Source organism: Carassius gibelio, chromosome B17, assembly GCF_023724105.1.
Source record: "Carassius gibelio isolate Cgi1373 ecotype wild population from Czech Republic chromosome B17, carGib1.2-hapl.c, whole genome shotgun sequence".
In the NCBI taxonomy this organism is placed as follows: Eukaryota; Metazoa; Chordata; class Actinopteri; order Cypriniformes; family Cyprinidae; genus Carassius; species Carassius gibelio.
Genome location: NC_068412.1, coordinates 28,777,563 through 28,800,503, shown reverse-complemented (window position 1 = coordinate 28,800,503; position 22,941 = coordinate 28,777,563). Strand labels below are relative to the sequence as shown.

At 36.5% G+C, this 22,941-nt stretch overlaps 1 protein-coding gene across 1 annotated transcript; it reads right to left on the bottom strand.

Annotated features, from left to right (window-relative positions):
• Positions 1–790: 790 nt before the first annotated feature.
• LOC127976785 (muscarinic acetylcholine receptor M5-like) lies at positions 791–10,207 on the bottom strand. Its single transcript, XM_052581450.1, has 2 exons — positions 9,900–10,207; positions 791–3,799 (listed from the first exon to the last, which is right to left on the bottom strand). The coding sequence occupies exon 2, from the start codon at positions 3,778–3,780 to the stop codon at positions 2,476–2,478; it is 1,305 nt and encodes a 434-aa protein (XP_052437410.1). The 5' UTR covers positions 3,781–3,799; positions 9,900–10,207; the 3' UTR covers positions 791–2,475.
• Between the last annotated feature and the right edge of the window lie 12,734 nt (positions 10,208–22,941).

Below are 22,941 nucleotides of genomic sequence, written 5' to 3'. Positions count from 1 at the left end.
GTTATATATCAGTAGATTCACTCAATAGAGTTATGAATCAGTAGATTCACTCAATAGAGTCATGAATCAGTAGATTCACTCAATAGAGTCATGAATCAGTAGATTCACTCAATAGAGTTATGAATCAGTAGATTCACTCAATAGAGTTATGAATCAGTAGATTCACTCAATAGAGTTATGAATCAGTAGATTCACTCAATAGAGTCATGAATCAGTAGATTCACTCAATAGAGTCATGAATCAGTCGAGTCAATCAATATAATCATGAATCAAATATTTATGAGAAATTTTATTTACATGCATCATTGTATGAAATTTATTAGAGAATATAATCTGTAAATTATCAGTATTAATTGGAATTAATGGAATTTAATTAATTTTAATTTATAAGTTATGATTGCTCAAATTCATGAATTCATTTCTAACAACATCAATATTGCTTTGAAAAGATTTTAAATGAAACTACATGACAATGTGATTAATTTGTCATGCTTCAGTGGTTCATAAATGTTGTGCATATTCATGTTTATCAACAAAAAATGTTTTTTGACATTAATTTAACTTAGTTTTACAGAAAGTATTTCTGACACTAATGGTGCTCCATACATATTCAAATAACCAAACATGAAACTTTTTTAAATGGTTGTATTCCTTAAAATGTAAAAATATAAAATCTTAAGGACTTAGAACATTTGCAAAGTTTTCTTACATAATTAACAACTATATATATTGTACTGGAAAACTACTGTGTAGTGATAAATTATTACATATAAAAGGATCAAAGGATAAATCTGGATCAAATATTTTATTTTATTCAATAAACATCAAATGTCAGACTAATTTGTAGCGAAGTGTCCGAAATGTTTTGTGAAACTGATATAAAGTCACAAACGATCACGGGTTACAGGGAACAAAAGAGCAATAAAGCAGAAATAGAAAGTTCTGGCATCTTTGATCACCTTGTTTCCAGCACATTGAAAGAATCTTCTGAGCACCTATAGATACAAATCACACGTGATCATTAAACTGTTTGTTTGACATCATCAACACAACAAATATCCAGAATCACTGCATCTTCAGAGTCGTTTCTGAGTTTCCTTCCATCAGTAAAGCTCTCTCTGTTCTCATAATGGCACTATAAGGCATCTGAAGTGGTACAATTGACATCAAGCCTTTGAAATACAACATTAGCCCTTTAACACTGACACACATGAGTAAAATCATCTCTGATGGGTGTTTGTTCTGCACTCATGGAACATGGTCCTTATTATATTCTTATGATATTGACATGTGGGTTTTTATTTCCATAAAGGATAGATGATGTAAAAACATTGCAGAATCCAATGATGAACTTACATTGACTGAAATTATCTTAGTATTAGTTATGACAGAGTTAAAGAGATAATCACACAAAATTCACTGCTAGAAAAATTGGCTGTAAAAATGCAACAATAACAAAAAAAAAGATTAAGGAAAAAAAAGTGCTACATGAGATGGAGCTGTCAAAAATCAGACAAATGACATAATGACTCATCATCTGACAGACTTTTGCTGACTAATAAATGTGATCTGGCTGCTGGAATACATTGCTGTAATAATACAAAGCTGGTTGAATTATTCCTTCCTCAAATAAAGCAAAGATTTGATTAAAGGAGCCATTTTCTTGATACTTTTGAGACATGTTTATGGAGCTTTTTGTCATTTTTGGACAATTTTTATTGTTAGGAATGATACAAATGTTTAATGTTTATAGAAAAAAAGTATCTTCTGCTCACTAAGGATAAATTTAGTTGTCAAAATATCTGAAATATTATTCTAATGTAAATCATCTGTGTTCTGTGTGAATCTGTGTTAAAGTGTAATGTATTTCTGTGATGCTCCGCTGTATTTCCAGCATCATTCCTCCAGTCTTCAGTGTCACATGATCTTCAGAAATCATGAAAATATGATGATTTACTGCTCAAGAAACATTTCTGATTATTATCAATGTTGAACACAGTTGTGCTACACAATATTTCTGTGGAAACTGTGATGCAGTTTATTTTTCAGGATTCACAGATGAACAGAAAGTTTAAAAGAACAGCTTTTATGTGTATTAATGTATTTGCTGTTACTTTTGATCAGTTTAATGCATCCTTGATTAATAAAAGTACAAATCACTTAAAAAATTAAATCCTTTGAATAGCAATGTATCACGGCTAATAATCAGAAATGTTTCTTGAGCAGTAAATCATCATATTATTCTGATTTCTGAAGATCATGTGACACTGAAGACTGGAGGAATGATGCTGAAAATACAGAAATACATTACACTTTAACACAGATTCACACAGAACACAGATGATTTAAATTATAATCATTTGTCAAAATATTTGATCAAATAAATGCAGCGTTGGTGAGCAGAAACAGGTAAAGCTGAATGGTAGTGCATCGCTTCAAGGAAGTGAGTCTGTGCAGTGGAGGAGAGTTTCTCTCTCAGCTGAGAGTGTTTCCGGCCGCAGGCTTCGCTCCGCTCCAGTACAGCTTCTCCTCGCTCCTCTTCTTCCTCCAGTGGCACAGCAGCAGCATGCGGAAGGTCTTCTGGAAGGTCTTGTTGCACAGAGCGTAGCACATGGGGTTGACGGTGCTGTTGACGTAACACAGCCAGTATCCCAGATGCCAGAGCGAGAGCGGCACGCAGTCGGAGCAGAAGGTGGACACCAGCACCATGATGTTGTAGGGCGTCCAGGTGAGGATGAAGGCCAGCAGGATGGCACTGAGAGTCTGCGCCGCCTTCTTCTCCTTGATCAGAACCATCCTCTTCCTCTTGGTGATCTGGCTCTTCAGCGTGCCTTCCACAGGTTTGGAGGAAGACGGTGCGTTCACAGACTCGGCCGACGACAACGAAGAGGGCTGTTCCTCTCCATTAGCGCTCTTCGTAGAACGAACGTCTTTGAATTTATAAGAAATGCACTTTTTGTTTCTCGTCTCTTTGAAGACACAGGGAGAAGCCGAACGCTCTTCTTCTTCGGATGAAGCGTAGCTGAAGTTGGTCAGCCGCTCGTCTTTTAAAGTGAGACACGAACGAGTCTTTTGATTCGGTGCATCTGGATCGTTCAAAGAGTTGACTCCTTGCAGCTCGGCCAGGTCTTTGGTGCGTCGCTCGGTCTCCTTATAGATCCGACAGTAGAGGATGGTCATGACGGATACGGGAACATAAAAGGCGGCTATCGCCGTGCCAAACGTGATCACAGGTTCAGAGAAGAACTGAATTTGACACTGTCCTTCAGGAACCGTTCGCTTTCCGACGAAATACTGCCAGCAGAGGATGGGCGGAGCCCAGAGGACGAAAGACACGAGCCAAGCCAATCCAATCATGATTCCCGCTCGCTTCGGGGTCCGTTTGGCACGATACGTCAGTGGACGTGTGATGGAGAAGTAGCGGTCGAAACTAATGACCAGCAGGTTCATCACAGACGCGTTACTGGCCACGTAATCCAGAGCCAGCCACAGATCGCAGGCCACACTTCCCAGAGCCCAGCGGCCCATGAGGATGTACGACGTGTAGAGGTTCATGGAGAAGACGCCGATGATGAGGTCAGCGCAGGCCAGGCTCAGCAGGTAGTAGTTGTTGACCGTCTTCAGCTGGCTGTTCACCTTGAAGGACAGCATCACCAGAACGTTCCCCACGATGGTGATGAGGCTGACCACGGCGGAGACGGTTGCTATGGTGACCGCCTCCCACAGGCTGTGCACGCCGGAGACGTTTGCGCTGAGAGTGACGTTCTTCTCTCCGTCCATCGTGATTCACTCGCATCTCCTGCAGAAACACAACCACACGTCAGAGTCTGGGTCTCCAGGGAGCACAATCAGAGACTAAAACTATTACAACACTTAAAGAATATTAGATGAAAACCGTAAGCTTATTTCAGTTAGTAAGGCAACATTAATATTTTTGGTTTGTTTGTTTGAAGTGCTTAAAATTTCTTAACAGAAAAGAAATAAACACTAAAAATGAATGAATAAATAAAATAAACCTAAATAGTCTGGATATAACGCAGAAATAACAATATGTTTAACTTATTTAACGTATTTTAGGAAGGCATCACTAATATCATTGTAATATAAATACTTAAGCGTTCTGAAAAAAAGATTTAATGAATCAAATCAATAAATACTCTGAATCTTTAATCCATGGTTATTATTGTTAATTTAAAATAAGAATTTAAAACATTTTTAATGGAGAGATAAATGTTACATGAAAAACTAAATAAATAAATACATGAAATTAAATTAATTAAAATTATAAATGCTGCCTTCGCAAAATAATTAAAATCAATTTAAGTTGAAGCACAGAAAAGCTTAACTTGAAATAAACTAAACCTAAAATAAGAATAGTTTCACTAAAACTAAAACTGTTGTTGATAGAAATAAAGCTGATAATAAATGTTGCCTTTTAACTAACTGAAATAATTTTAATTACTAATTTACTTAAATAATGAAATAAAAATAAAATAAACCAAACTAGTCACATTTAAAAGAAACTAATATGTTAAAAGAGTTCAACAAAATGACTAATAATGAAATGTTAAAGAATGACATTAAATGAAAACTGAATAAAAATCAAAACATTAATAAAACCTGTAATACTATATACTAAAATAGCACTGGTTTAATTTTAGAAAGTATTTTTTTTTAGATACAACATCTAATGAGACTGTCTGTCAGAAACCTTAATGCACACTTAAAAGTTTCTTAACCTAGAGTTCTTAAAAATAAATGAGTAAGATTTGCTTGTGAAGGTTCATTGATTTAGTTCATCAGAATATCATCATAATCATCTAAAAAGTAATTAGATCGCTATATTTTAAATGGCAAGAGCGAATGTAAAAACTATTACACTTATTGTCTTCTCATTTGCAGTCATTATATCATTATAACATTAGAAATAAAGTCATAGTAAAGTCAGGGTTGATTGTTCAGTGATCATCAGTGCCTCTGGAGGGCAGAGCTGAGATTATTCAACATTTCATCTGCACAACACACCTTCACCAGAAACACACAACATAAATCATCTGCACATATTAGTCCATTTCACAGCCTCTAAAAGAGAATCGGTCGCTAATAAACATGAACTGTGAAATCAGGAAATATTTGGCATTTATTTGATACTTGAAAAAAAAATCATTTTGTCAGAATTCACGGATGATTTTGACTGACTGTCAAAGCAGGAGATTCAGTTGGTGTAATTATTACATTATGTCTATTAATTCTGCAAGTGAATTAAAGTTCCTCACAACATGAAACATGAAAGGTAGAGTTCTGCAGAGCGGCTGATGGAACAGAACACACTGATGCTCATCACTGATGCCTCTGGCTTTTTGTTTCCAGGGAAACGGAGGAGTGATTTCTTTTGAATGATAAATCTACATCATCTGAGTCAGACGCTGAAGACAAACCAAACAAACACTCGAGGACAAGTGCATGTGCCTTCTGGATGCGTTTAACGTGACACAGTTACACAGATGTGAACGGACGGATCAAATCCACAAGAATAATCATCTTTTGTTTTGACTTGATGGGTCTAGTGCTGAAGTCCATCAGTGTCCCTGCAGCACAGAAGCAGCATCAGTGTCACAGACGGATATTTGGAGAAATACACAACACTGTATGAGTCACAATTATACATTTCTCTTTTATGACAAAAATCATTCGGATATTAAGTAAAGATCATGTTCATGAAGATATTTAGTAAATCTCCTACTGTAAATATATCAAAACTTAATGTTTGATTAGTAATATGCATTGCTAAGAACTTCATCTGAACAACTTTAAAGATGATTTTCTCAATATTTAGATTTTTTTGCTCCCTCAGATTCCAGATTTTCAGATAGTTGTGTCTCAGACATATTGTCCTCCGAACAAACCACACATCTTTCTAGTGAAGTTTGACACGAAGCTACTTCCGCCTTTTTTATTTTTATTTTCATATCTCATAATTTACAAGTAGCCTAGTTGAAAACATTAGAGATATTGTTAGTAATCAGCTGGACAAACTATTAAACACTAGCCTAGTAGTTTTTGGATATTTTACTGCAAATATCTTACAAATTGTACCTTTAACAGGCATATTCCCAAGTAATTTTAAATGAAAAGTTAGTGCTATGTAAAAGTGGAAACTGGCATCTTTTTTCTTACCATACCATATTCAATTCGTTCCTAGTTCTCAAAATTTTTACTTTGGAGGTGTTTCTAGATTGAAAAAAAGCTTTTGGCATTATTGATTGTGGCTTATTAATGATGAAACTTGAGAGGTATGGTTTGAGAGGAAAGCCTTTGCTTGGATAAAAAGATGACGGATATCAAAATGTACAAATAAATAATGTCAGATCAGATTTACTGTAATGAAAGTCATTTGTGGTGTTCTGCAAGGCTCGGTGCTAGGCCCCAGATTATTTTTATTCTACATAAATGATCTTTGTGAAGTGTCTAAAGTATTAAAAAATGTTTTGTTCGCTGATGATACTAACTTATATTGTTTGGGGGAAAACAGTTTCTGAATACAGTGGAAATTGAATTTATGGTTTTCAAAAAATGGTTTGATGATGGACTTTCACTGAATTTGAGTAAAACTTAGTTAAATTAAAGATTAGCAATGAGGAAACAGAAAGTAATTTATACTTAATAATAATAATAATAATTTTGGGGTGTTATATTTGATTATAAATTATGTTGGAAAACATATATCAATTATGTAAAAACAACAATGTCCGAGTCCATTGCGATATTAAATAGAATAATACATATCTTTAATTAAAAAAACTTGCTACATGCTTTAAAATTTGTAGTTTTTAGTTGAAAGGTGAACAAACTATTAGTTATCACCCAAGATCCCCAGATGATTCATTACAAGAACTGATTTTTTTATATATTACAATCTTCCTGAAATGTTACATTTAAATATGCAAATGACACATTATCTATTTAAATATGCACTCATTTGCATACATTCCCAGCACATAAATGTGAACACTGTTATCATATTAGAGTTAAAGGTTTTTCAAAAGGGGATTTTGAATTTCTGTTTGTATCACTCCATAAATCAGAAAAATACTGTCAGAAACCGAACATGTTCACCGGGTTTTGGGAGTAAAATGTTGTATAACTCAGTGTGAATGAAATATGAACAAACTGTCAGAATACAGAGAGAAATAACATTTGGTGTTTTATAAGAGAAACACTCTTTACATATTTAAATCTATAGATGCAAATAGAATAAAATAAGTGCACAAAAAGAAACTGTCAGAAGTGTATTTTTAGTGTTTTCCTTTCACCAAAAGCATATAATTTAGCCCTTACCAATATCCAGCAACTACTAAACTGTCCCATATAATTTTGCTCAAATAATTAAATATATGAGTGTGTAAGCACTGTTGCTGTAGTTTGACCCACATCTGAAATAGGTCACACTGTTGCTATCACCGGAGAAGTTAAATATGCTAGAAGGTTAAGAAAACCACGTGTCGAGTAAGAACTTATCGTTTGATTTCGAATAGAACTTTACATTCTTTTAATTCAGAGCAAGTTTGTGAATCTTTTTTTCTGATTGAACAGGTCACATCATTAGCCTTAGGCAGTAACGTTATAAAAACGAAACAAAGAAAAAAGGAAGAAAGAGAATACACAAATACAAATGTTTTAACCTTAAACCATATAAAAACATTGCATTACACCAAATACACCAAATAATGTTATTTTTAGCAACGTCATATGACCCCTTAAAAACCGAATGTATTTCTGTGACGCTCCGCTGTATTTTCAGCATCATTCCTCCAGTCTTCAGTGTCACATGATCTTCAGAAATCAGAATAATATGATGATTTATTATTGGTGCTGGGAACTGTTGTGTTGCTTCAGATTGTGTAGAAATCTGTGATTCTTTGATGGATAAAAATTTATAAAGAAGAGCATTTCTTTAAGGAAGAAATCTTTTCTAACAATATTCAATACAGTTCAAAAGATTACAACTTTTATTCAGCAAGGATGTGTTAAATTGTTAAGAAGTGATAGCAAAGATTTATAATTTGAATAAATGCTGTTCTTTTATTCTTTTATATTTAACAACATATTTAAGAGCTGCAGTGTAATGAAAGTGATGACCTCTGTGTGTTTCCTGTCTCATGTCACTTTCCAGCGTGTGTGTGTGTGTGTGTGTGTGTGTGTGTGTCTCTGTGTGTGTGTGTGTATGTGTGTGTGTGTGTCTGTGTCTCTGTGTGTGTGTGTGTGTGCGTGTGTGTGTGTCTCTGTGTGTGTCTCTGTGTGTGTGTGTGTGTGCATGTGTCTGTGTCTCTGTGTGTGTGTGTGTGTGTGTACGCAGTGATCTGAGCCGTGTCTAATGTCCCTGAGCTCTGCAGTGACGGTCAGGCTTCCTCCAGCGCTGCAGAGTCTCAGGTGAAGCTGCTGACTGAAGCTCTTCCTCATGCTTCACCAGTTCAAACATCAAACCCTCTTCCATCAGAAATGAATGCAGAACAACAGGCTTGCATTCTGAGAAACTGATCAAAATAAATGGAGTTTCTGTTTAATCTTGGATCTTGATTTAAGAGACTTTAGATGCTTGCATCTTCCTCATGTGTTTTCAGGAGACAAGATTATTAATATTTCCACGAATGTTCTCAGAATGAGCTTGATAAAGGTGTTCTCCTGAATGATTCGACAAAACTCACTGGCATTCTGAGCTCCAGGGTTTTGCTCTGTGACCCTGTAAACGGGCTGATTATTCAGATTATTAGGAAATATGCTCTATTCATCATTCATAATTCATCAGCATGCTTTAAAGAGGTCACATCATGCATTATTTATCATTTATTTTGGTCCCGAGGTCTCAATTTTGTCAAGGTTTTGGGACAAAGCTTTTTTTGTTTGTTTCTTAACGCTGTGATTCTTCAGAAGGAACGGCTCAAGCTTTCATTTGTCTCAGTGCAACAGTGTTTAATATATATCATCTCAATATGGCATATGTATATTTATTAAGCATTAATATACTTTTTAAAAAGCATTTAAAATGTATATTTTCTTGCACCTGGAAAACATTTTTAATCTTGGTTGAAACTAAGCATATTTTGTATTTCAACATAAACTTGGCATATATATTTGTAATATGTTTTGGGTAAAATTTGAAACATGAAAGCATTTCAGTGTTTTATAAGCATCTTGTTAAACGAAACATTGTTTCATTTTTTCTTTGAAACTTTGAAACAAAAACTGACACATTTCAGTATTCAGAGTGCTCATGTGTGGATTGTTAGTGAGGTGGGAACAATATGAAGTGCACATTTCTTCATCTATCTTCCTAAAAACCTGGATCTTAACTATGGCTGATGGAGTGAGTTTTTTTCCAGCGTCTCAGGTCAGATCTCTGCAGGACTCGTTAAAATCACGGCTGAGCGACTCTAATCTGTGATTAGTCCTGACGGTCCAGAGGAAACACTCTCCACCGCGGTCTGACAAACTCTTCTACAGATCCAGATTCACTTCTGATGCGTGGTGAGAGTGTGTGAACGCGGACACACAGATCCACATGAGGACTTCACACAAGCTCTCCAATCTCAGGGCAAGAGCCCGGTTGGGGCAAGTTGTCACAAATAGGTTTTAATCTGATATTAATTCATCAGTAACAATTTCAGCTGGTCAAAAACAATGGTTTGATATTTTTGTAAATTATTTATGGATTTAACACATTTTTATAATTGTTTTCTTATTCACATTTAGCTGAAAGCCATTTAAAATGTCACCTATATTTACTATGTTGATAAAGATATTGAGATATTAAATATATGTGAAGATGAAAGGAGAGCAAAATGATCAGACAGACAACTTCAGACAGATATCCAAGTCAATAAAGCGCTGTGACAACTTACCCCACACCGTGTGACAACATGCCCCGCTACAGAGCTCAGTGTGCGTCCCGTGATCTCGATGTCCAGATTTCCAGGTTTGTTCACCGGAGGGAAAAGTGTGACAACATGCCCCGCTGGTCCAGCAGCAGATGTCATCAGGTAAACATGGTGAATGTCTGTGGTTTTACTCCTCCAGCGTTTATACATCCAGTGTGAGTGAGACGTTCCTTCAGAACACAAGCCGATCTGCAGACGAACACACTCACACCAGAGAGACGAAAGAGTGGAGATGCTGAGACCAGCAGGAGTGAGACGAGAGCGCTGCGTCCTCCCCACTGACCCACACACACACACACACACACTGACGCTCTGACAGACTGAGAGAGAGAGGGAGAGAGTTACAGTGTTTTATTTAAATGTGCATGTTTTGATAAATGTTATATATATGAAAAGTGTTTGCTTGCAGTAACAGTAATAGACTGTTTGTTCAAAGCCTTTAATATAAAAAGTAATCATATTTTTTGCGGCATGAAGCGGTAATCTCTACACTGTGCTCCGTTGCCTCCTCGTCATGTTTTCAAATGTTACTGCTTGGATCAGAGAACATTCAAGAGTAACGTTCCACTAATGTTTGCAAAATTATGTTTATTTCATGCTTGCAGAACCAACAAAAAATAATAATATAATTAAAAATATAAAAAGCACATTTTGACTGTTGAAAGAACATTCAGTTTTCAGAACCTAATGGGAATGTTACGAAAAAATTCAGGCAAAATATTTCTTTAGCTTGGAATATATGTCATGTTGAAACTTAAACCAGTTTATACACATACTGTTTTTATTGCTGTTTGTTATTGCAATGTCCTAGATTAAATGCTCTTGTTTCTAAGATTTCTTGCTCTTCTTGGTGGCTGTTGTAAATGCTCTATACAAATAAAACTGAAATTGTATGTATAAAAGACAATATTGCATGTAAATATAATCATGGCAATATTGCATTTTAAATTGAACGTTAAAGACTTTGAGAGACTTTTTTCACTCTTTGTTTCTTGATAAAAGTCTATTTATATCAGATATAATTTCTTAATAATTTACTTTCCAATTTGTATCAATTTCTTGTCTTATGTTAAAGCATTTTTAAACTGTTGTTTGCAAAAAAAAAAGTATGTTAGCATAAAATGTTTGTGTCTAACACTTTTATTATATGCATGCATTAAAGTTCTATAAATACAGAAGATAAAAACAGAGAGAGAGAGAGAGAGATGATGAGGAAGAGTAAATAAGAGCAGAAGTGAGAGCAGCAGACGAGGTGAGATAACTGTCTGTGTTGAGTGATTGTGCAGCGCTGCAGACGTGTGCTGAGACGATAAGAGCTGAATGTGTTTGAGCTTCATCACAGCTGTCATCCTCATCCTCACACTGTGAGAGCAGATAACAGATTCCCTCCATCACACACACACACACACACACACACACCAGCATCAGCAGAACAAGATCTGAATCAGGAGAGAAATCTGCACAGATCAAGCAGCTCCAAACAAATCTGTGAGGGACACCAGCAGATGCACTTGTTCACTGGAGGAAGTGTTATTATGGACTCATATTTGATGGATGTGTTTATTGAAGCGGTGTGTGAATGTCTGATGTACAGTAGATGTTAATGGTGTCCACACAGCACCAGACTCTTCTCATCTGAAGCTGCGGTTGGGTTTCTGTGGTATTATTGTGGCGTTTGTAATCGCAGCGATCAGGAACTCAATCCTCCGTCCGTCTGCTGAAATACACCAGCAGATGGACGGATTTCAGCTCGCAGCACAGCCTCTGAGAGAAACACACACTCAAACCATCCACACACACACCCAACAATCACTGCTACACAGAAACACATGATTTATTACTTCATATTTCTGTCTTGTTTTCTAGAATAATATCTAAAATCTTTTCAAGATCAATCAAGATGCATTTACTTGACAAGTAAAGTGATTTAAGATATCAAGTCTTGTTTTCTATGAAAATAAATAATAAAAAGGGTCACAAATTTGTAAAAATATCTATCTTAAAAGGGTAAGATATTTTTTTTCTGGCCCTATTGGCAGATATTTTTTGCTTATTTTAAATTATTAAAATTATTTGATTATTTATTGCATTATTGGCAAAATAAATGCACCTTGATTAAAGAATTTGTAGATATTTATAATAGAAAACAAGACATAAATACTAAGCAGGAAAATCACTTATTGCAGAGTGTGTGTGTGTGTGTTGTGTGTGTGTGTGTGTGTGTGTGAGTGTGTGTGTGAGAGAGTGTGTGTGTGTGTGTGTGTGTGTGTAATCAAAGGTCTTGTCAGGACTTGCCAGAGTCAGCCGTGTTGTAATGAGATCTCGAATTATTATTCAAGTGCAGAAATGAGTGTGAAGATGATGATGATGATGATGAAGTTTACTGGCTCTAATGTGTCATGAATTAATTTGCACATACACACACAAACAACTAAAACAAACACGTGTGAACATCAGCTAAACATAACACACACACTACAAAACAAATGATTCAGCTTGAAAAAATAAAAAACACAACAGTGTGACTCAATGTTTTTGTGTTATCAATGAAATTGGGTTCGACCAGCAAAACAGGTCATCAGCAGCATAAACACATTTTGACGTTGATTACTCAAAACAAATGAGGTAGTTTCAACTAATTAAATGTTGGCTCTGGAACCAACAGATCTAATCTATTTCAGTTTATATCCACCGCTGCTGGAGCACACATTACAAGTACCCTATCTAGCATCTAAATGTAATGAGCAAGATATTAATGTGAATCATCCGTGATCGAGTGAGCTGGAGTGAATCATCCGTGATCGAGTGAACTTGAGTGAATCAGCTGTGATCGGGTGAGCTGGAGTGAATCATCTGTGATCGAGTGAGCTGGAGTGAATCATCCGTGATCGAGTGAACTTGAGTGAATCAGCTGTGATCGGGTGAGCTGGAGTGAATCATCTGTGATTGGGTGAGCTGGAGTGAATCATCCGTGACCGAGTGAGCTGGAGTGAATCATCTGTGAACGAGTGAGCTGGAGTGAATCATCCGTGACCGAGTGAGCTGGAGTGAATCATCTGTGAACGAGTGAGCTGGAGTGAATCATCCGTGACAGAGTGAGCTGGAGTGAATCATCTGTGATTGGGTGAGCTGGAGTGAATCATCTGTGACCGAGTGAGCTGGAGTGAATCATCTGTGAACGAGTGAGCTGGAGTGAATCATCCGTGACAGAGTGAGCTGGAGTGAATCATCCGTGACCGAGTGAGCTGGAGTGAATCATCCGTGGCCGAGTGAGCTGGAGTGAATCATCTGTGAACGAGTGAGCTGGAGTGAATCATCTGTGAACGAGTGAGCTGGAGTGAATCATCCGTGACCGAGTGAGCTGGAGTGAATCATCCGTGACAGAGTGAGCTGGAGTGAATCATCCGTGAACGAGTGAGCTGGAGTGTATCATCTGTGAACGAGTGAACTGGAGTGAATCATCCGTGACCGAGTGAGCTGGAGTGAATCATCCGTGACCGAGTGAGCTGGAGTGAATCATCTGTGAACAAGTGAACTTGAGTGAATCATCTGTGACCGAGTGAGTTGGGGTGAATCATCCGTGAACAACTGGACTGGAGTGAATCATCCATGTTCGAGTGAGCTGGAGTGAATCATCCGTGACCGAGTGAACTGGAGTGAATCATCCGTGACAGAGTGAGCTGGAGTAAATCATCTGTGAACGAGTGAGCTGGAGTGAATCATCCGTGACCGAGTGAGCTGGAGTGAATCATCCGTGACCGAGTGAACTGGAGTGAATCATCCATGACCGAGTGAGCTGGAGTGAATCATCTGTGATTGGGTGAGCTGGAGTGAATCATCCGTGACCGAGTGAGCTGGAGTGAATCATCCGTGACCGAGTGAACTGGAGTGAATCATCCGTGAACAACTGGACTGGAGTGAATCATCCATGTTCGAGTGAGCTGGAGTGAATCATCCGTGATCGAGTGAACTGGAGTGAATCATCTGTGAATGAGTGAACTTGAGTGAATCATCTGTGACCGAGTGAGTTGGGGTGAATCATCTGTGACCGAGTGAACTTGAGTAATTCATCTGTGACTGAGTGAGCTGGAGTGAATCACATGCATCTGACCTGACATCTCACCTGAGCGCAGGTGAATCATGTGCTTTATTAGGCTTGAATTATTCCTGACAATAACACAAACACAGTTTCCTCAGCTCAGAGTTCCTCATGTGATGGAGATCATAAAACAGCAGGAATATGATTTTTCTGTCTCTCTGACCTTTCTCTGCAGGCTTTTTTTGTTCTGTGGATTATCGATCTCTGCAGCTTCTGCCTCTGTTTTTGTCTTTGCAGAGGCTGAGTCAGAGCTTCGGGTTCAACTTCAGCTTCAGATCATCATAATTCATATTTCATAAGAGACGTCAGACGGCAGCGGGTTGCACGGGTCACTAGCTCATAAAGGGGTCAGTAAACTCATGATGTTCTCACCTCGGCTTTCCATCGAAGTCCATCAATCACCTGCTTGAATGACAGAAATGAGTATAATATGGTATATAATGAAACCTTCTGCATATCCCTGCAGGTCTTGTTCAGTTCTTGTGATGAAACACATACACACACACACACACACAGAACAGAAACAGAAACAGAAAGCATGAAGGATGTTCGCTGCGAATGCAATGCAAGACACTTTTAATGAAAGCATCTGTCAAATGCATTATGACAGGCATAATAACTATAAACTGCCATCATATTTCTTATTTTATTTTGTTACCTCAACAACTGTCGAGAAGCAGGTTACCAGGGTCAGGATTTTTATCTGAAAAAATAAAAATAATTTATACAGCTTTTCCTGCTGTTGTTGGCGAGTGAAACAAATGAAAACATAAACAGAGAAGCAAGCAAATAAAAAAAATAAAACCAGTAAAAATTCCCTAAAATTTACTGGACAATTAAGCTCTTGAAACCCATATCATTATGGAATTAATTTTTTACTAGATCATTTATTTTATTGAGTTATATATATATAAACTTAAAAGCTTTTAAAAGCAATCTAAACATTATTAAATTGTGGAAATTAATAAAATATAATGACATCATAAAAGTTTGCAATTAAATAATTCATTACCTTTTTTTGAGTTATGTCAGATGCTGAAATAAAATTGCCAAAATTTGAGTTAAAAAAAAACATATAAAAAATTACAGAATTGCATAATTTAATTATTAATGTATTTAATTATTTAAAAAAAAATCTACATCAAAAAAGTTTAAATATTACAATTTTTGATGTATACATTTCAAGTCACAGAAATAAATAAGATATTAAGAAATTATGTAAATCAAATTTCTATAATTAATAAAACATTTTAGTAATGCATTATTTTATCAGGTACAAATTTCTATTTGTTTGTGATGGTGAATATACATTTTTTTTGTTTATTATTGTTTATATATATATATATATATATATATATATATATATATATATATATATAATTATTATTATTATTTTTATGACTATATAAGTGCATTATGTATGGTAATACTATAATATTAACAACAAAATAATTCTGAAAAATCTATAATATATTCATTCCCCAATTGTAAGTGGCTTTGGATAAAATCTAAATTAATAAACATAAATGTATATATTACTATAAACAACAACAACAACAACATTATTTTTATTATTAATCTAAGAATATGTAAAGAAGAGAACACAACATGATAATTCAGGCGACTCAACCAAAACATAATCTGAAATCAATGCTGACTTCAGACTTAAAAGACTAAATGATCATTAATCACTAGGAGGATGGTTTTAACCCAACCGAACTTGACTTGAAGAAAGCATTCTCAGTGTTATAATGTTAATAATGACTGCTTTCATCAGGATGGTCTTCCTCAGTGTGTCTCTCTTGTTTTCCAGCACAAACATCTCAACAATTCAACATCAAGTCTTGACTTCTCGTCGCTCAGACGTCGTTGTTCTGGAAGGAAGCGTGAGCCGCTGATGAAGGAAGCGCTCGGTGAGGAAATCTGTGTGGCCTTTGCAGGTCATGCATTATTAACACAGAGTATGTTGAACAAATATAAACCTAATGGAGTCATTGACTTCATGTGCTGCTAAATGTCAAGACATTCATACATTCACACGGCTGACATACAGCTCGATCTGTGCCCTTTAAACAGCGCTCAGAGCTCACAGAATTAATGTGTTTAGGACAATAATACATACAAAATTATCATTCTTTATTCAGTAACAACAACAGTGATACATTACTATTAATATTATTGAAATATAAGAATGTATTACTGTAAACAATATTATATTCTGTAAAATTATATACGGTTCTAACAATAATTGTTACACTAATAATAATGATAATAATATTTATCATCAAATGGTATACATGTTTTATGTGCATTTATGTGTACATTTACATTATTAAATATATATTGTATTAAAAAATATTTTAATTATTTTTATATAAAAATATTATTATTTACATAAATTGTTATATTTTTTTATTATACAACATGATTTTCAATTAAATTCAAGTTTATTTGTATAGCGCTTTTTACAATACAAATCGTTACAAAGCAACTTTACAGAAAATTATGTTTCTACAATATTTAGTAGTAGCTAGTAGTTTGTGCACAATTTATTAATACAATATAAATTGTTTATATATTATTTTAAATTGGTATTATTTATTAAAATATATAACTTTGTTATTATTATCTTATAGTAAGAACAGCAATTATTTTTTATTAAAATTAATGTCTTATTATAAATAATTGTTGTATTGGCATTATATTATTATTATTATTATTATTATTATTATTATTATTATTATTATTATTATTATATACAATTACTATTATTTTTATACTATATCAACAGTAATACAATTTACCATTACAATAAAAGTAAACAATAAATAATAATAATAATATTTAAAACATTAACAAAAGGGTAAAATACAAAGTGATGGTTGAGTTCCTGTGTTTTCTGTTTAGCCTGAATACACACCTGACATATGAATGTTAAACAGGCCTCATGAGTCACGGCTCGTTAACACACTGGAGTGAACGACTCATCTTCATCAGGATCTCAGACGCACGAATCAAAAAATAGTTCATAGACATATGTCTACAGGTCAAAATATATTTTAAAATATATTCGTCCTGCGTCTACTTTCAAACTACTTTCAAAAGATTTTTATTATTATTTGAAGTAACAAAACCATGGTTAATTTGCAGTTACCATGGCTACAAGAACAATGATTTGTGGTGTTATTGTTAAAACCATGGGTAATTTTCGTAAGGGAACCTGAAAAACAAAAAACTTTCACAGGAATGTGCCTGAAAGTGATAAACGGGCCTTGTTTTTACCTAAATGATTTATACTTTATTTTAATATATATTAAAAATGTATAAGGTGTGCATTGTAGCTGACACCTAAATGAACACATTACAATTGTTTTATTACTTCAAGTCTTTCTCAAATGCTATTGAGCTTTATTGCGTTTGAGTCCATGTGAAAGAGTAGCATAATTTACATATGATTTACAGTTTATTTGAATAAATATCAAACATTTAATTCAATTGACGGTCCCTAAATTTGAGACTCGTCCAATGTCAAGCAAACTTTATGTCTGTTTTTTTTTTTACTTTTAGTTTTCTTGAACATTCAGCCGCAAACATGAGGTGCGAGCGGTCGCGAGCGCGGATGGGAGAATGGAGAAAGTTTTTTTGTTTTGTTTTGGAGCACCTGGGATGGTGCCACCTCTGGGAGTTGGTGCCCTAGGCAGATTGAGTCAGTTCGGGAGTTTCGGAGCGGGATCGCGAATCATTTGAGTCAGTTCGGGAGTTCGGAGTGGGTTCGCGAATCATTTGAGTCAGTTATGGGGATCGCGAATCATTTGAGTCAGTTCGAGAGTTCGGAGCCGGATCGCGAATCATTTGAGTCAGTTCGGGAGTTCGGAGTGGGTTCGCGAATCATTTGAGTCAGTTATGGGGATCGCGAATCATTTGAGTCAGTTCGGGAGTTCGGAGCGGGATCGCGAATCATTTGAGTCAGTTCGGGAGTTCGGAGCGGGTTCGCGAATCATTTGAGTCAGTTATGGGGATCGCGAATCATTTGAGTCAGTTCGAGAGTTCGGAGCGGGATCGCGAATCATTTGAGTCAGTTCGAGAGTTCGGAGCGGGATCGCGAATCATTTGAGTCAGTTCGGGAGTTCGGAGCGGGTTCGCGAATCATTTGAGTCAGTTTGGGGATCGCAAATCATTTGAATCAGTTCGGGAGTTCGGAGCGGGATCGCGAATCATTTGAATCAATTCAATTCAATTCAATTCAAGTTTATTTGTATAGCGCTTTTAACAATACAAATCGTTACAAAGCAACTTTACAGAAAATGATGTTTCTACAATATTTAGTAGTAGCTTATGGTGGTGACTGTCAGTTTGTGCACGTTTGACAGGAATTTTTGAAAAATGAATACAAGACGTAGTCAGCCAGACGAAGATTATTAACATGATTAATTAATAATTATTATATGATGCAGTCACACTTGTAGCAATATTTGTTAGTTCTGTTGTTGATTCAGGGTCAGCATCATCTGGGGTCCTCTGAGGGTCAGCATCATCTCTTCTCAGGTGTTCTGGATCCAGACTGGATCTTGTGTAAATCCTAGTTACCACGGGATGAAGATCCCAGCAGAAACAGAGAAACACATAGAGACATCATTAGCATAGCTGCTGATGCAACAAAGTAAAATTAGTTTAACCCAAGCTAATGAATAAAAATGCACATTTGATCAGATGCAACTACACTCACAATTTAAGAGATACATTATTCGAATGCTTGGCGAAAGAGATGTGTAGGACAACCACCTAGAAGTGCATTACAATAGTCCAGTCTAGAGGTCATGAATGCATGAACTAGCTTTTCTGCATCAGAAACAGATAACATGTTTCGTAGCTTGGCAATGTTTCTAAGATGGAAGAATGCAGTTTTTGTAACATTGGAAATATGATTTTCAAAAGACAAATTGCTGTCTAATATAACACCCAGATTTCTGACTGTAAAGGAAGTAACAGTACATCCGTCTAGTTGCAGATTGTAATCTACAAGATTCTGTGTAGTGTTTTTTGGTCCAATAATTAATATCTCTGTCTTATCAATCAATCAATCACCTTTATTTATATAGCGCTTTAAACAAAATACATTGCGTCAAAGCAACTGAACAACATTCATTAGGAAAAAAGTGTGTCAATAATGCAGAATGATAGTTAAAGGCAGTTCATCATTGAATTCAGTGATGTCATCTCTGTTCAGTTTAAATAGTGTCTGTGCATTTATTTGCAATCAAGTCAATGATATCGCTGTAGATGAAGTGACCCCAACTAAGCAAGCCAGAGGCGACAGCGGCAAGGAACCGAAACTCCATCGGTGACAGAATGGAGAAAAAAACCTTGGGAGAAGCCAGGCTTAAATTCTTATCCGAATTTAATTGGAGAAAATTATTGGTCATCCAATCTTTTACATTTTTAACACACTCTGTTAGCTTAGATAATTGGGAAGTTTCATCTGGTCTCGTTGAGATATATAGCTGAGTATCATCAGCATAACAGTGGAAGCTAATCCCGTATTTTCTAATAATATTACCAAGGGGCAACATGTATATTGAAAATAGAAGGGGACCTAGGACGGATCCTTGTGGCACTCCATATTTTACTGATGATAAATGAGATGACTCCCCATTTAAGTAAACAAAATGGTAGAGATCGGACAGGTAGGATCTAAACCATCTTAGAGCCTGCCCTTGAATACCTGTATAGTTTTGTAATCGATCTATGAGTATGTCATGATCTATGGTGTCGAAAGCAGCACTAAGATCAAGTAAGACTAGAAAAGAGATGCAGCCTTGATCTGACGCAAGGAGCAGGTCATTTGTAATTTTATCAAGTGCAGTTTCTGTGCTCGGGATCAGTTCGGGAGTTTGGAGCGGGATCACAAATCACGAAAGATTCACACTCGTACAATTGGCCATAACCTTTAATTCATTGATGCCAACTTGGGTGGCAGCAGGGGTGGCAAGGCTCTCTTTTAGGGTGGCATTTGCCACCCTATGCCACCCCCTAGATGGTGTGAGAGAGAGGTGTGTGAGAGAGAGAGTATGAGTGAGAGTGTGAGAGTAAGAATGTGTGTGTGTGTGTGAGTATGAGTGAGAGTGTGAAAGAATGCGTGTGTGTGTGTGTGTGTGTGTGTGAGAGAGTATGAGTGAGAATGTGATAGTCAGAGTGTGTGAGTGTATGTGTGCATGTGATAAAGAGTGAGTACGAGGGAAAGAGTGTGTGCATGTCAGCATGTAAGAGTATACAAGTGTGAGTAAGAGTGTGAGTGCACGTACATGAGTGTGTGCATGCGAGTGTGTGAGAGTATGAGTGTGAAAGTGAGTGTGCCATTATAAACAGACCATGAGCTTCAGCCTAAAAAACCCCCCAGATTGTGATTGTGAGCTACTGAAGTGAATGTGAATCCTAAACGCTCCTCTGGTGCATCACACTTCTAGCACTGAACACCATCTGCTGCTCACACACACACACACACACACACGCAGAAACGAGGTGTCATCTGGCAGAAACTGCAAATCGGGAGTCACGTGTCACGTTCTGCTGAACGCCATATGGAGCTCTTCCACACACACACACACACACACACACACACACACATGCTACAGGAAATGTCAGTTGCTCCGTCCTGTCGCTCTGTGTTTATCAGTGAGTGCCGGCGGTGCTGCTCTGTGTGGAGGACGATCACATGCTCCATCAGTGTAATAACACACCAGCGAGACCTTCGACAGCTTCTCTCTTCTTCAGTCCAGCGCTGGATCACTGCTGGATCTCAACATCAGCTTCATCAGCGGATGAAGATTGGTGGAATTACTCTTCGATGATGTAAAAGTTATTCTGAAGAAGAAAAGAAGGATGGAAGGAGGAATCATGAGACCAGCACAGAGACTCAAACCTGCGACCTTTGGGTTACACGTCCAACTCTAACCATTAGGCCACAGCTGCCTCAACACACACACACTCACATTCAAATACATGCATGCACACAATCATAATCATACACACTCACAAATGCTGCAAACACACAAACACAATCATTCACAAACGTGCACACACATGCACACAAACACATGCAAGCAAAAATGCATAAAAAATGGGTACACACACACAAATCCAACAAACATGGACACACTCGCAAACAATAGCACAAACATGCACACAATTTCAAATTTAACACACACACTCACACTCAAATACACACACACTCACAGATAAGCTCTCTCTCTCTCTCACACACACACACAGAGCTGCAGAATAATGCAGGTGATATGAGGATCTCAATCTCCAGACGGATGCTCAGGCTCATGTGTCCCTCTGCAGTAACACGATTACATGCATTCTGTGCTTCACAATTAAACTTCAATTAAAGCTGTAATCTTGTTTAATTGAAGCTTTGATTAGATGCTGATCAAACGTTTTCTAGTGTTTACTTCGGGCTGTAAATGACATTTAAACCTTCATTAATCCACAGCAGACTCAGCCATCGGACGGGACTCACACACACACACACACACACACACACACACACGCAAGGCAAGACATGTTTATCAACACAATGGTAATTCAAAGTGCTTAACAAGAAAATAATAATAAAAAAATTATCACAACAATAAAACAAGGAATTTTAAAACCTTTAAAATGATTTAAAACACTTAGAATTTTGAAAAGATGGTGTAAAAAAAAAGTATTAAATCAAACATTTCATAAGCTGAGTAATGATAGAAATCAGGAACACTGACAACAACAACAACACTTCATAAAATGTTATATTTGTAATACTTTATTCCACTACGTGAAGAGATTTGATATATATATATATACAACAAAAAAAATGTTTATCTAACTACTTGCAAGGGCTTTTTTTGAATGATTATTTCTGTTTTTCTCAGTATATATATATATATATATATATATATATATATATATATATATATATATATATATATAAATCACATATGTGTGTGTGTGTGTATGTGTGTGAGTTTTGCCTGTGCTGTATTATTTTAACTTAATTAACTTAATTTCATGGATATTACGGTTAACCTGAGGATGTGAGTGATGAACATCTCTCTGCACAAGAACACAACGGCTTGGGTTAGTCTTTCATAAAGAGGATCTACCTTGTAGAATAAATGTGACCCTGGACCACAAAACCAGTCTTCAGGGTCAATTTTGAATAAATAAACTTTCCGTAGATGTATGGTTTGCTAGAATAGGATAATATTTGGCTGAGATGCAACAAAGAGTGTAAAAAAAATCAAAACAATTGAGAAAATCATCTTTAAAGTTGTTCAAATGAAGTTCTTAGCAATGAATATTACTAATCAAACATTACAGGGGTCACACAACCCATCCATGCTTCATCTGTCAAACCAGACCAGATCCTAAACAACAGATGAATTTACACCTAAATAAAGCAATGCAGCACTCACACTGTTCTCTTTTGATCAGTCTACTCATGTTTTTGTTCTGACTGTGTTTAATGACATATTAACTCGAGCGCGTCTGAAGTCCCAGATGCTCGGTGAAGGGTGTTGGGCCCCGGAGCACACAGGAACCTAATTACAGCTTGTTCTGGTCTGGTTTGGTCTGATCTGGCTTGGTCTGTTCTGATTCGATCCGGTCCCATCTGGTCTGGTCTGGTCCAGTTTGGGGTTTGGCTGCAGGCGACAGCCGCTCGTTTCCTTCAGACGTTTCTCTTCTCAGCAGCAGCTGACGCTCCAATTAAGCCCAATGTGACATTCTGTTATTAGCATACTAGTCAATTTGGCCTCGTGTGATGAGAGACCTTTAAGAAACAGCGGTCGACGAGACTCTGGAGACACTAGAGCCGTCTGTCTGTCGACTGAATCACCCTCAGCAAAACACTGCATCTGAGCTCCA